This window comes from Haemorhous mexicanus, chromosome 30, assembly GCF_027477595.1.
Source record: "Haemorhous mexicanus isolate bHaeMex1 chromosome 30, bHaeMex1.pri, whole genome shotgun sequence".
Lineage (NCBI taxonomy): Eukaryota > Metazoa > Chordata > Aves > Passeriformes > Fringillidae > Haemorhous > Haemorhous mexicanus.
Window position 1 is genome coordinate 4,259,862 of NC_082370.1, and position 13,910 is coordinate 4,273,771.

Here is a 13,910-nt window from a genome sequence, read left to right on the forward strand (position 1 = left end):
TTAATTTCCACACCGGGGGGGCGGCCCCGCTGTCTCCCCACCCCTAACCCCCCCCCAAAACCGGGGTGCAGCCTCGCCGCTTTTAATCCCACCCCTTCTTTCTTCCAACCCCATTTTCCTTTCTTCTCTCTCTTTTTTTTTCTTTTTTTTTTTTTTTTTTCCCTTTTTCCTCCTTCCCCCCCCTCCAACCCCGCGCGGCTCCGCACAACTTCCCAACTTCAGCCGCGCACCGGCAACTTTCCACCTCCCCCAAATCCCCAAATCTCGACAGAAAAACGCATTTACCGGCCAAAAAAAAAAAATCGGGGTTCGCCCCCCTATTTCCCAGCGGGGGTCGGCCCGGGGCTGAGCGCGCTGCCGGCGGCGGGGGGGGCTCGGAGGGACCCCGAGGGGCTCGGGATGTCGCGGGCACCCCGAGGGGAGCCGCGGAGCCGCCGCACGTTGCTGCCGCCGCCGCCGCCGCCGCTCTGCTGCTTCCTTTGTTCTGCAGCGCCCGCTCGGGGGGACCCGCCGGGCGCCCGGGGGGCTCCGGGCCCGCGCCGGGGGCTCGGGGGTAACGGGGGCAACGGGGAGGGGGAGAACGCCGGGGGGAACGGGGAGAACCCCGGGGGAACGGGGAGGGGGAGAACCCTGGGGGGAACCCCGGAGGGAACGGGGAGGGGGAGAACCCCGGGGGGCTCGGGGAGGGGGAGAACCCCGGGGGGAGGGGGAACGGGGAGAACCCCGGGGGAACGGGGAGGGGGAGAATCCTGGGGGGAACGGGGAGGGGGAGAACCCCGAGGGGAACGGGGAGGGGGAGAACCCTGGGGGGAACGGGGAGGGGGAGAACCCCGGGGGGCTCGGGGAGGGGGAGAACCCCGGGGGGAACGGGGAGGGGGAGAACCCCGAGGGGAACGGGGAGGGGGAGAACCCTGGGGGGAACGGGGAGGGGGAGAAGCCCGGGGGGAACGGGGAGGGGGAGAACCCCGAGGGGAACGGGGAGGGGGAGAACACCGGGGGGAACGGGGAGGGGGAGAACCCCGGGGGGCTCGGGGAGGGGGAGAAGCCCGGGGGGAACCCCCGGGGGAACGGGGAGGGGGAGAAGCCCGGGGGTACGGGGAGGGGGAGAACCCCTCCCGGGGGGAACAGGGAGGGGGAGAACCCTGGGGGGAACGGGGAGGGGGAGAACACCGGGGAGAACACCGGGGGGAACAGGGAGGGGGAGAACCCCTCCCGGGGGGAACAGGGAGAAAGGGGGGTGGGAGTTTTGTGGGGTTTCGTTGTTGGAGGGTGGCTGAGCGCGGGGGGGCGCGGGTTGTTTGTGTAGCGGTGTTGTGGGGCGGGGGGGGCTGCGCGACCCTGTCGGGTCTGTGGGGCCGTGGGCTCTGAGTCCTCCGGTGGGGTCGGTGTTGTTTTTGTAGGGTCGGCAGCGGGGTCTGCGCGGGTCTGGCTCTGTGTTACTGTAGGGTCGCCGGGGGAAATCCCAGGGGTGGCAGCCTGGCTCCTGTGCCCCCCACCCTGCCCATATCCTATTCCACAGCCACAAAAATGCCCCCTAATCTGCCCCAGATTCCCCCTATCCCACCCCCCAGCCCCCAAATACCCCCTACCCCAGATCCCCCATTCCCTGCCCCCCATCCCACCCCACAGCCCCCAAATACCCCCTACCCTTCCCCAGATTCCTCCCCTCCCTGTCCCATATTCCACCCCATATCCCCCCCAAATCCTAAATCACCACCCCAACCCCATGTTTTTTTAGGGTCTCACACCAGGCTGAGCACCATTCCCCACTCCCTTTTAGGGCCCAAATCCCCTTGGTTTTCCCCCAAACCCACGGGGCACTGCCATCCCCCCATCACAGCACCCCAAAACTGGGGGAACAATGTCCCCCCGTGTCCCCCCGTGTCCCCCCAGGGCCACCCCGACCCTCCACACCCTGAGACAAAGAGCAGCTCCTCAGCGATTTGATCTTAATTTAATGGAAAAAATTAAATACAAAATAACAAATTATGGGGCTTGGGTAAAACACCAGAACTTTCCATGGGAATTCCAGCAGGAAATCCACCCCAAAGGTGGCCAGGGGGTCACAGCAAGGACCTGGGCAATCCTGACCCCAAAACCCCACACGGCTCTGAGGATCCAGCCTTGGCTGGGACAGAGGGGCTGAGGGGACAATGGGGACCAGGATGTGTCCCTTGTCCTCACGATTGTGTCCCTGGTCCTTGGGATCATGTCCCCTGTCCTTGGGGTAGTGTCCTTTATCCTCAGGGTAGTGTCTCCTGTCCTTGGGATCGTGTCCCCTCTCCTTGGGATTGTGTCCCCTCTCCTTGGGATTGTGTCCCCTCTCCTCGGGGTCTTCAGGCAGAAGCTGCCCCTTGCCCAGAGCTGAGGGGTTCGGGATGGGATGGCACAGAGTGGGCACCCAGGGATGTCACAAAGGCCTCCACCTGCAAGGACAGCCTGGCTGAAGGGGTGGCACCAGGGTGGCACCGGGATGGCGTGGGAATGGACTGGGGCAGTGCCACACGGCCCACCTGTGCCACCCCAGCTGTGGCCCCCACCTGTGCCATGAGCAGGCCCTGCCTGGCCACGTCGTGCTCGAAGTCCTGCTCCACGTCCAGCAGCAGGACGGGCGCGCGCCGCGCCGCCTCGCAGTGGATCCTGCAGGGGGCACAGCCAGGGCTTAGCCCCAAAAAACCCTAAAAACCCCCCAAAAAACCCCCCAAAAAACAGGGCACCCCAAAGCTGGACTCACTCGGTGGCCCTGGCCACCAGCCAGAGCTCGTGCTGGCCGTGCAGCTGCTGCAGGTAGCCCAGCTGGATCCCTCCCTCCTCGCTCCTCGCGCGCCGCCGCAGCCGCTGCAGGCACGTCTGGGGGGAAATAAATGATAATAAATAAATTTATCAAATTCCTATTTATTCTAAACTCACCCTATACCCGCCCTAAAATCCATCCTAAACCCCCCCTAACCCTCACCCTAAAATCCATCCTAAACCCCACCTAAACTCACCCTGAACCCACCCTGAACCCACGGCATGAACCCGGCCCTGCTCCCCCAGGGCAGCGATTCCAGGTGTGGAACTGCAGGTGCAGAACTGCAGGTGCGGAGTTCCAGCTGTGGAGTTCCAGCTGTGGAGTTCCAGCTGTGGAGTTCCAGGTGCATCCCCCGGGCTGGGGCATCCCCAGGTATGGAATTCCAGCTGTGGAGTTCCAGCTGTGGAACTGCAGGTGTGGAGATCCAGGTGCCCCCAGGGCGGGGCAGCCCCGCTGTGCCCGTGCCCACCTGGGGCAGCCCTGGTGCCCACCTGGGGGCAGCCCCGTGCCCTGTGCCCACCTGGGGGCAGCCCTGGTGCCCGGTGCCCACCTGGGGGCAGCCCTGGTGCCCACCTGGGGGCAGCCCCGTGCCCGGTGCCCACCTGGGGGTAGCCCTGTGCCCGTGCCCACCTGGGGGCAGCCCCGGTGCCCACCTGGGGGCAGCCCTGTGCCCACCTGGGGGCAGCCCTGGTGCCCGGTGCCCACCCGGGGCAGCCCCGGTGCCCACCTGGGGGCAGCTCTGTGCCCGTGCCCACCCGGGGCAGCCCCGGTGCCCACCTGGGGGCAGCCCTGTGCCCACCTGGGGCAGCCCCGGTGCCCACCTGGGGGCAGCCCTGTGCCCACCTGGGGGCAGCCCCGGTGCCCACCTGGGGCAGCCCTGGTGCTCACCTGGGGGTAGCCCCGTGCCCGGTGCCCACCTGGGGGCAGCCCCTGTGCCCACCTGGGGGCAGCTCTGTGCCCGTGCCCACCTGGGGGCAGCCCCGTGCCCACCTGGGGGCAGCCCTGTGCCCACCTGGGGGCAGCCCCGTGCCCGTGCCCACCTGGGGGCAGCCCCGGTGCCCACCTGGGGGCAGCCCCGTGCCCGGTGCCCACCTGGGGGTAGCCCTGTGCCCGTGCCCACCCGGGGCAGCCCCGGTGCCCACCTGGGGGCAGCCCTGTGCCCACCTGGGGCAGCCCCGGTGCCCACCTGGGGGCAGCCCCGGTGCCCACCTGGGGCAGCCCTGGTGCTCACCTGGGGGTAGCCCCGTGCCCGGTGCCCACCTGGGGGCAGCCCCTGTGCCCACCTGGGGGCAGCTCTGTGCCCGTGCCCACCTGGGGGCAGCCCCGTGCCCACCTGGGGGCAGCCCTGTGCCCACCTGGGGGCAGCCCCGTGCCCGTGCCCACCTGGGGGCAGCCCCGGTGCCCACCTGGGGGCAGCCCCGTGCCCGTGCCCACCCGGGGCAGCCCCTGTGCCCACCTGGGGGCTGGCACGCAGGTACAGGAAGCCGTGGGGGGCGGCGTGGGGCGCCAGGTGCCGCAGCAGGAGCTCGTGCCAGTCCTGGTAGATCGCCCACTCCAGGGGCTGCAGGTGCCCGGCCTCCAGCAGGGTCTTGGCAAAGACGTACCTGGGCAGGGAGGGGCACAGGGCAGCTCCAGAGCCCACCTGGCACACGGGGCTCTGGGCACAGGTTTGGGGTTTTTGGGGTTTTTTTGTACTCAGGAGGAGATGCAGGTGCTCCTCCTTGGTGTATATAAAATAGAAATATAAATATATTAAATATAAATAAAATATTAAAAATGTAATATATATTATATATATTATATAGATATTATATAGATAAAATATAGAAAAATATAGTTATTATATAGATAGAAGATAGATAAAATATAGATAAAAATGAGCTGTAGGTGCTCCTCCATGGTGTATATAAAATAGATATATAAATACATTAAATATATATAAAATATAAATAAAATATTAAAAATATTGTATATATTTAATATATTACATAGATATTATATAGATAAAATATAGAAAAATATAGATATTATATAAATAGAAGATAGATAAAATATAGATAAAAACGAGGAGCTGTAGGTGCTCCTCCTTGGTGTATATAAAATATAGATAAAATATAGATAAAATATAAAAATATGAATAAAAATATAATATATATTAATATGCTACATCTATAAAATATACAGAATATTAAATAAATAAAATAGATTAAATGTACATTAAATCTATAAAAATATATATTATAGATATATAAATATATTATATATATATATAATACATATAATATATATTTTATATATTAAAAATATAAAAATAGAAAACGTATACAATAAAATATATAAAAAATACGTGTTTAATCTACAAGGTGGCTTGAAGACAAAGGTTAAACCCAAGGTTAAATTAAGGTAAACATCCCAATGTGGGGCCCAGGCAGTGCCCCCCGAGCCTGGCAGCACCCAGAGGCCTCCACGGGGCAGCCCCACATGGCCCCAAAATGCCACCAAACCCCTCTGGGCACCCCAGAGCCCAGCCCCACCCCCGTGCCCCCCTTTTGGGGTACCTGTCACTGAACAGCGAGCGCTCAAAGACCCTGACGGGGGGGGGGATCCCGGGGGTCCCCCAGATCTCCTCGGGGGGCTCCAGCACGGCCTTGAGGCGGCTGAGGCACGAGAAGGTCTGGAAGGTGTAGGACCAGCGGGCTGGCTCCTGGTACATCAGCTGCAGCAGGTTGGCACAGCCCCCCGACACCTGCGGGGACACTTCTGGGCTCAGGGGTGGCACAGCCACCTGTGGGGACACTTCTGGGCTCAGGGGTGGCACAGCCCCCCGACACCTGCGGGGACACTTCTGGGCTCAGGGGTGGCACCAGGTTGGCACAGCCCCCCGACACCTGCGGGGACACTTCTGGGCTCAGGGGTGGCACAGCCCCCCGACACCTGCGGGGACACTTCTGGGCTCAGGGGTGGCACAGCCCCCCGACACCTGCGGGGACACTTTTGGGGTCCGGGGTGGCAGCAGGGTGGCAGACTCCCATAAACCCACCCTAAACCCATTGGGGTTGGGGGTGGCAGTGTGTTGGCACAGCTCCGGGACACCTGCGGGGACATTTGGGGTCGGGGGTGGCACCGACAGCGCCGGGGCGTGGCCGGACCCGCCCCCGTTACCTGGGCAGTGCCAGCGGTCCCCGGCACCCGGCGCCACTGCGCCACCGGCTCTGTCACCAGGTGCCACCGCGGGAAGGTGGCGGCCAGCAGCTTCAGGAAGGTCGATTTCCCCACGGCTGCGGAGGGAGGGAGAGCAGGGTCAGCCTGGGGCTGTGGGGTCAGCCTGGGGGTCCCCAGTCCTGGCTCTAAGGGATGTGGGGTCAGCCTGGTGTCCCCATCCCTGGACTCTGGGAATGTGGGGTGCCCCCCCAGCAAATCCCAGAAACACGGGGTGATCCTGGGTGTCCCCCTGCCCCAAATCCCGGGCTGAGCCCGGCTGTCCCCCAGCCCCAAATCCCGGGCTGAGCCCGGCTGTCCCCCAGCCCCAAATCCCGGGCTGAGCCCGGCTGTCCCCCTGCCCCAAATCCCGGGCTGAGCCCGGCTGTCCCCCTGCCCCAAATCCCGGGCTGAGCCCGGCTGTCCCTCCCCGCTCCCAGCAATGAGGGGCGAGCCCGGGCCCCCCATTCCCGCTCCTGGGCTGAGCCTGAGTGCCCCCCTCAGGACCCGGGCTGAGTCTGGGGTTCCCCCACCCCAAATCTCGGGAATATTGGGGCGAACCTGGCGTTTCCCCACTGTGGCCACGGGGCAAATCTGGGGGTGCCCCTTCCTGGCTCCTGGGAGTGTGGGGTGAGCCCGGGTGACTCCAACCCGATCCCCGAGAATTTGGGGTGAGCCTGGCTGTGCCTGACCCGGGGCAGCCTTCGGGTCCCCCCCTCCCAGCAGCCCGGGGTTCTGGGGTGCCCCCCGCAGCGATAATTAATTTAATTACAGCCCTGAGCTCGCAGCCCGCGCCGCCCCGCTCCCCGGGCAGCCCAGACCCCCCCGGTCCCCCCGGTACCGATGTTCCCCTCCAGGGCCAGCCGCAGGGCGGCCCCGCACCGCCCCATGCCGCCACCGCTTCCGCCTTCCCGCGTCACATGCTAATGAGATGGTAATCAGCAGCGCGCCACCGCCCCGTGACGTCAGCGCGCGGGAAGTGGGCGGGGGGAGGAGGCGGGGGGGGCGGAAGCAGAGCGGGGGGGGGCGGAACGGGGGCGATATGGTAATTTATGCAAATGAGACGCTGTCCACAGCGCGTCGGGGCAATGCGGGGGGACAGGGGAGAGAGGGTGGGGCACAAAATGGGGGTCGGGGGCACCAACACAGGGCCAAGGGCACCAAAATGGGGTTGGGGTCACCAAAACCACCTTGGGGTCACCAAAACAATATTGGGGTCCCCAGCATGGGGCTAAGGACTTCAACATGGGGTTGGGGTCACTAAAGACACATTGGAGTCACCAAAACCATATTGGGGGCACCAGCAGGGGGTTGGGGTCACCAACATGGGGTTGAGAGCATCCTTGCAGGGTAGGGGTCACTGACACGGGGTCAAGGGCATATCCATGGGATTGGGGTCACCAAAACCACATTGGGGTCACCAAAACCACATTGGGGTCACCAGCTCAGGGTTGGGGTCCCCAGCACGGGGCCAAGGACATCAAGATGGGATTGGGGTCACCAATGGGGTCGAGGGCATATCCATGGGCTTGGGGACATGAAGGTCATGAGCAGGACACGCCACCAAGGTGAGGTCAGGGCTCCTTCCCCCCCATGTCCCCCCATCCCCCCAGTCCCTCCCAGCCCAGCTGTCCCAGGAAAGCTCCGAGCTGGAGAAAAGGCTTTTAATGCACGGTGGGTGGGCGTGGGGAGGAGCAGCGGGGGCCGGGGGGGAGCGGGGCACCCCAGCCTGGGCACGGGGGGCCCCCGCGGGGCGGGGAGGGGGCTTAGAAGCATTTTCGGTGGACGATGGAGGGTCCGGCCTCGTCGTACTCGGGTTTGCTGATCCACATCTGCTGGAAGGTGGAGAGGGACGCCAGGATGGAGCCGCCGATCCACACCGAGTACTTGCGCTCCGGCGGGGCGATGATCTGCGGGGACAGCGGCCTGTAGGATCACCCCAAAACCCCGTGGCAGGAGGGGGTTTGGGGTGCTGGTTTGGTCAGCTGGGGCCTACTTTGATCTTCATGGTGCTGGGGGCCAGGGCGGTGATCTCCTTCTGCATGCGGTCGGCGATGCCCGGGTACATGGTGGTGCCCCCGGACAGGACGTTGTTGGCGTACAGGTCCTTGCGGATGTCGATGTCGCACTTCATGATGGAGTTGTAGGTGGTCTCGTGGATCCCAGCAGACTCCATGCCTGGTGTGGGAGGGGGCTGTCACCTCCCTGTGCCCTGCCTGTGCCCCCCCAGGGCTCCCCAAAAGAGCCACGGGGGCAGCCGTGGGTCTGGGCCAGCACTGGCAGTGCCGAGGGCTTGGGGGAGCCCCAAAACGCCTCCATGGGGCACCCGGGGAGCTGGTGGGTGGCCAGAGGGGCATTTTCTGTTTGTCTGCTGGTGGGGATGGGGGCAACCACGGCCAGGGGGAATTGGGGGTGGGCTCAGCCGTGAAGGAGGGCTGGAGGAGGGTCTGGGGGCACCGGGGGTGGGCTCACTGATGGAGGAGGGCTGGAGGAGGGTCTGGGGGCACTGGGGGCACTGGAGGGGGGTCTGGGGGCACCGGGGACACTGGAGGGGGGTCTGGGGGCACCGGGGCGGGCTCACCAATGAAGGAGGGCTGGAGGAGGGTCTGGGGGCACTGGGGGCACTGGAGGGGGGTCTGGGGGCACTGGGGACACTGGAGGGGGGTCTGGGGGCACCGGGGGCACTGGAGGGGGGTCTGGGGGCACCGGGGCGGGCTCACCGATGAAGGAGGGCTGGAGGAGGGTCTGGGGGCACGGGGGGCACTGGAGGGGGGTCTGGGGGCACTGGAGCAGGGTCTGGGGGCACTGGGGGCACTGGAGGGGGGTCTGGGGGCACTGGAGCAGGGTCTGGGGGCACTGGGGGCACTGGAGTAGGGTCTGGGGGCACTGGGGGCACTGGAGGGGGGTCTGGGGGCACCGGGGTGGGCTCACCAATGAAGGAGGGCTGGAGGGGGGTCTGGGGGCACTGGGGGCACTGGAGGGGGGTCTGGGGGCACTGGGGGCACTGGAGGGGGGTCTGGGGGCACCGGGGTGGGCTCACCGATGAAGGAGGGCTGGAACAGCGTCTCGGGGCAGCGGAAGCGCTCGTTGCCGATGGTGATGACCTGCCCGTCGGGCAGCTCGTAGCTCTTCTCCAGCGAGGAGGAGGAGGCGGCCGTGGCCATCTCGTTCTCGAAGTCCAGCGCCACGTAGCACAGCTTCTCCTTGATGTCGCGCACGATTTCCCGCTCGGCTGCGGGACACGGCGGCGGGGGAGGCTCAGCCCGGTGTCCCGGCGCTGGCACCGCGGCGTCCCCGTGCCCGGCCCCGCCCTCCCGGGCCCCTACCGGTGGTGACGAAGGAGTAGCCCCTCTCGGTGAGGATCTTCATGAGGTAGTCGGTGAGGTCACGGCCCGCCAGGTCCAGGCGCATGATGGCGTGGGGCAGCGCGTAGCCCTCGTAGATGGGCACGTTGTGGGTGACGCCGTCGCCGGAGTCCAGGACGATGCCTGGGACAGGGGGAAGGTGAGGGGGGGACACTCCAGGCCGGTCCTTGTCCCCCACGGTCCCCTACTCACCGGTGGTGCGGCCGGAGGCGTAGAGGGAGAGCACGGCTTGGATGGCGACGTACATGGCGGGGACGTTGAAGGTTTCAAACATGATCTGGAGGGGAGAGGAGAGGGGAGGGGGTCAGGGAGGGCATGGGGGTCACCAGCGTGTCCCACCCCAGCCCTGTGGCTTCCTGGAGAAACACAGGGATGGTGTGGGGCACGGGGGAGCGGGTGGAGGACAGGGAAACATGTGGGTCGTGGGAAAACGTGGGCCAAGGGGTGATGGCAAGGCACAGAGCCACCTGGGGCTGAGCCCAGAGTGGGGAGCACGTGGATCAAGGGATGGCATGGAAATGTGGTCACCACAGTGCACAGAGCCACGTGGGGCTGTGCAGAGTGGGGAACACTGGTGGGGCAAATCCTGCACTGCCAAGAGACCCCCACTGGGATCTCTACCCTTATCCCGCACCCCGCTCCCCACTCCCCACCCCACAAATCCCCCAGCCCTTCCTGCGGTTTTGGAGGGTCCAGCCCCATCCAGGGGTCATCTCCAGGGCCCTACCTGGGTCATCTTCTCCCGGTTGGCCTTGGGGTTGAGGGGTGCCTCGGTGAGCAGGGTGGGGTGCTCCTCGGGGGCCACACGCAGCTCGTTGTAGAAGGAGTGGTGCCAGATCTGAGGCGGGCAGAGAACCGAGGTGTCACCCCAAACCAAGGCAGGGCCGACCCCGCTCCCCTCCCCGCCAGGGCCTCACCTTCTCCATGTCATCCCAGTTGGTGATGATGCCGTGCTCGATGGGGTACTTGAGCGTGAGGATGCCCCTCTTGCTCTGCGCCTCGTCGCCCACGTAGCTGTCCTTCTGCCCCATGCCCACCATGACGCCCTAAGGGCGGCCAGAGAGGCCTCGTTAGCCACGCTGCGCTGATGAGCTGGGGCTGGGGGCTGCCCCCGGCCCCCCGGTACCCACCTGGTGCCGGGGCCGGCCCACGATGGAGGGGAAGACGGCGCGGGGGGCATCGTCGCCGGCGAAGCCGGCCTTGCAGAGGCCGGAGCCGTTGTCGCACACCAGGGCTGTGGTTTCCTCTTCACACATGGCGGGGTGGCAGCGCTCGGTGCTGGGGGGACCTGGGGGAAAAGCTGGCCGGGGGGGAAAGGGGGGTTACGGACGGGCCGAGACGGGGCTCGTCCCGCGCCGCCGCCGGGGGTTTGGGCTCGGAGCTGTCGGAGTCCTCGGGGAGGGGCGGCCCCGTAAAATCCCCCCTGGGCGATGCTGGCTCCCCGTGGGTGCTGCTCCACGCTGGTGCTGCTGCTCCATCCTTCTGCAGCCTCTTGCTGGCCAAAATCGGTGCCAAAGGCTCCCCCGGGAGCTCCGGTGCTGCCGTGCCCGGCCGGTGCCCCCCAGAGCGGGCAGGGGGTGCCAGGTGATGCCCTCTCATCCGCTTCTGTCTCAGCAGCCTTTTGCTGCTCTGACCTCGCAGCCGCTCCCAAAAACGGGGGGAAAAAACTGCCCTTCCCAGGGGGTGCCCCCTGTGCCGGAGGATGAGCTCCCCAATCCAGAGGGAATCAGGCAAAACCTTGCAGGAGCCCAAAAAGCAAAAGAAAAACCCCAAACCACGGAGATTTCTGCGAAAGCACAACCTGCCTTGGCCTCAGCCCAGCTCTCGCCACCTCCAGCGAGGCCCCCAGCTGTGGGGTCGTGCCGAGGTTGGCAACCCCTCCGTGCCACGCACAGCCAGCTGGGGCCACCCCAGAAATGCGGGGGCACCCCAAAAAACCCCCCCGGGGTGTTGTTGCTGTCCTGCGAGGAAGAAGGGAAGCAGGGCTGGGCAGGGCAGTACTCACCGCGGAGGCGAGAGCTCCTTTCCTCTGGGACCGAGCCCCGGAGCGCCGTGGGTATAAATACCGGCGAGCCCGAGGAACCTCAGAGGCGGATCCGCTCTAAACAAAGACCCTAAATAGGCTCAGTGATGGTGTGTTGGCCATATGGCCATATAAGGTGTTTTATTTCATTAAATTGACCTTGGGCCGGTGGTAGGACCCGGCGCTGTTAATTATTGTAGGAAAATGTATGGTAGGGATGCTTGGGAGCATCAGCCCCGTCGGGAGTCCGTTCCTTTTATGCTGCGCTCCGATAAACAAGTGAGACACAAGTCCTTATAAGCGACGGGCTGGGAAAAAGGAGGTGGAAGCGCCTCCAGGTCCTGGGGAGCGCTGGAGGAACCCCAGCGGGGTGGGGGCGGCTGTGGGGGCTCCGCCGCGGGGACACCCCGGAGCCGGGCCGGGACCCGGCGGGGCTGAGCTGCCGGAGCCGCCCCGGCTCCTCCCGGCCTCGCTTCCCCCCCGGCGCTCCTGGGATGCCTCTCCCCGTGGTTTGCTCTCTCCGCCCCCATTTTTGGGCTTTTGCTGCCCCAAATCCTCGGCCTGAGCTGGGCCAGGGGTTCTGGGTCCAAGTCCCGAGCCCGCACCGAGGGTGAGCCTGGTTCGGATCCCTCCCGGGGGGATTCTGGACGGGGCTCTGCTCAGACCCCCCCAGGGGACACGGTGGGAGCTGTCCCCGAGCCCGGACACAGCCCGGGGGGGCCGGGGCCACCCCCAGCTCTGGCCCCTGGCCCTGGCAGAGGCCAACCAGAGGCTCCCGAACTCCCGGCTGCCTTTTTAAGGACAACGGGCCCTCAGCAGGGAGCACCCGGGGGAGGCAGCAGGGATGCCCCCGAGTCACCCCCTGGAGCCAGAGAGGGCTCCAGGGAAACTGAGGCACGGCAGGCCCAGGCTGATCCCCAGCTGTGCCCGGGGCAGGGACATCCCAGCACTGGAGCAGTGACCAGGAGCTGTGGGTGCCACCACAGGCAAGGGACACAAAGGTCCTGGTGTCCCCCATGGTTCCAGAGGGAGGGAACGGGCCCTGGGCTGTCACCCCCCCAGGGCAGGACAGGGACACGGTGTGTCCCCAGCACTGCCAGCCCATCCACAGCCCCAGTGTCCCCAGGGATGGCTCTGTCCCATCTGAGCTGTCACCCCTGAGGCCAGGACAGTGTCCCCAGCACTGCCAGCCCATCCACAGCCCCAGTGTCCCCAGGGATGGCTCTGTCCCATCTGAGCTGTCACCCCTGAAGCCAGGACAGTGTCCCCAGCACTGCCAGCCCATCCACAGCCCCAGTGTCCCCAGGGCTGGCTCTGTCCCATCTGAGCTGTCACCCCTGAGGCCAGGACAGTGTCCCCAGCACTGCCAGCCCATCCACAGCCCCAGTGTCCCCAGGGATGGCTCTGTCCCACCTCAGCTGTCACCCCTGAGACCAGGACAGTGTCCCCAGCACTGCCAGCCCATCCACAGCCCCAGTGTCCCCAGGGCTGGCTCTGTCCCATCTGAGCTGTCACCCCTGAAGCCAGGACAGTGTCCCCAGCACTGCCAGCCCATCCACAGCCCCAGTGTCCCCAGGGATGGCTCTGTCCCATCTGAGCTGTCACCCCTGAGGCCAGGACAGTGTCCCCAGCAGTGCCAGCCCATCCACAGCCCCAGTGTCCCCAGGGCTGGCTCTGCCAGGTCCCTTTCCCTGGGAAGCAGCTCCCAGGGGCTGGATGTGTCCCCTGGCCCTGCCCCTGGTGTCCCCCACGCCCCCAGCCCCGGGGTCCTGCTGTCACCTCACAGCCAGCCCGGCTGGGTCAAACGTGAGGTGACCAAGGGCAGAGGCTGCCATAGAAGACGTGTCAAAAAACCCTTTAAAATTAAAATTTTCCCAAACCCAGCAGAGTGGGGGGGCAGAGGGGTGATGGAGGCAGCAGCTGGAGAGCCCCGTGCGCAAGGAGCCGGTGGCAGGATCCCATCCCACCCCGGGCAGGGCCACATTCCCGAACCCTGCGCCGCTCCCAGCCCCCCCGAGCACCCCCAGACTCATCCCTCCGGCTCCGGGGCATCCCCGAGCATCCCTGCCCGGCCGGGGCTGCAGCGGGGCCGGCGGCAGCGCAGCCCCGAGCGGAGCCAGGCGCAGCCTAAAAAGGAAAGGTTTGGCCCCCGCAGCCAATCCAGCGGCCGGCGGGCCCGGGATGCTCCAGGCACGCCCGGCATCCCCCGGCAGGGCAGAGGGACCAGCCCGGCCCGGCCGCTGCCTCCCCAAAGCCCCGGTGTCGCACCGCCCTCGGCGGGAGTGATCGCCCGGAACCTCCGGGGGGCTGCTGAGGACGGGCAAAGGCGAGAAAAGAGAGATCTGGACGCGCTCCCTCTGCTGAGGTGGAGATGAGCACCGCTCATCGCTCCCTGCCTGCGGGACCCCCCCAGAACACAGGAGCCGCGGGGGGACAGCCACTCAATCACTCCTGGCTTATCTTCGGGCTGAGCTCCTCCCGGATCCATCCCAAGTTTGGGAGGTTTTAAGGTGTGACAGTCACATCTGGC

The 13,910-nt window shown here is 65.2% G+C and overlaps 2 protein-coding genes across 2 annotated transcripts; both read right to left on the bottom strand.

Moving 5' to 3' along the window:
• Window positions 1-1,937: 1,937 nt before the first annotated feature.
• Window positions 1,938-6,973, bottom strand: LOC132339964 (deoxyguanosine kinase, mitochondrial-like). The gene is made up of 7 exons (XM_059870611.1): window positions 6,834-6,973; window positions 5,957-6,072; window positions 5,353-5,540; window positions 4,251-4,398; window positions 2,735-2,850; window positions 2,541-2,640; window positions 1,938-2,426 (listed from the first exon to the last, which is right to left on the bottom strand). Exons 1-7 carry the CDS (start codon window positions 6,880-6,882, stop codon window positions 2,337-2,339), a joined length of 807 nt encoding a protein of 268 aa, XP_059726594.1. The 5' UTR covers window positions 6,883-6,973; the 3' UTR covers window positions 1,938-2,336.
• A 693-nt stretch (window positions 6,974-7,666) lies between these two features.
• LOC132340016 (actin, gamma-enteric smooth muscle) lies at window positions 7,667-11,499 on the bottom strand. The gene is made up of 9 exons (XM_059870726.1): window positions 11,363-11,499; window positions 10,488-10,657; window positions 10,275-10,403; window positions 10,085-10,195; window positions 9,550-9,634; window positions 9,319-9,480; window positions 9,033-9,224; window positions 7,989-8,170; window positions 7,667-7,902 (listed from the first exon to the last, which is right to left on the bottom strand). The coding sequence occupies exons 2-9, from the start codon at window positions 10,611-10,613 to the stop codon at window positions 7,759-7,761; spliced, it is 1,131 nt and encodes a 376-aa protein (XP_059726709.1). The 5' UTR covers window positions 10,614-10,657; window positions 11,363-11,499; the 3' UTR covers window positions 7,667-7,758.
• Between the last annotated feature and the right edge of the window lie 2,411 nt (window positions 11,500-13,910).

Excerpts from the sequence above, each read along its gene's own strand:
- LOC132339964 (XM_059870611.1), bottom strand. The coding sequence starts at position 6,882 with ATGGGGCGGTGCGGGGCCGCCCTGCGGCTGGCCCTGGAGGGGAACATC. Across the intron at positions 4,399-5,352 it reads CGCTCGCTGTTCAGTGACAG|GTACGTCTTTGCCAAGACCC; the intron begins GTACCCCAAAAG and ends CTCCCTGCCCAG. Across the intron at positions 2,851-4,250 it reads ACCTGCGTGCCAGCCCCCAG|ACGTGCCTGCAGCGGCTGCG; the intron begins GTGGGCACAGGG and ends ATTTCCCCCCAG.
- LOC132340016 (XM_059870726.1), bottom strand. The coding sequence starts at position 10,613 with ATGTGTGAAGAGGAAACCACAGCCCTGGTGTGCGACAACGGCTCCGGC. Across the intron at positions 10,404-10,487 it reads TGGGCCGGCCCCGGCACCAG|GGCGTCATGGTGGGCATGGG; the intron begins GTGGGTACCGGG and ends GGCCGCCCTTAG. Across the intron at positions 9,635-10,084 it reads ACCGGGAGAAGATGACCCAG|ATCATGTTTGAAACCTTCAA; the intron begins GTAGGGCCCTGG and ends TCTCCCCTCCAG.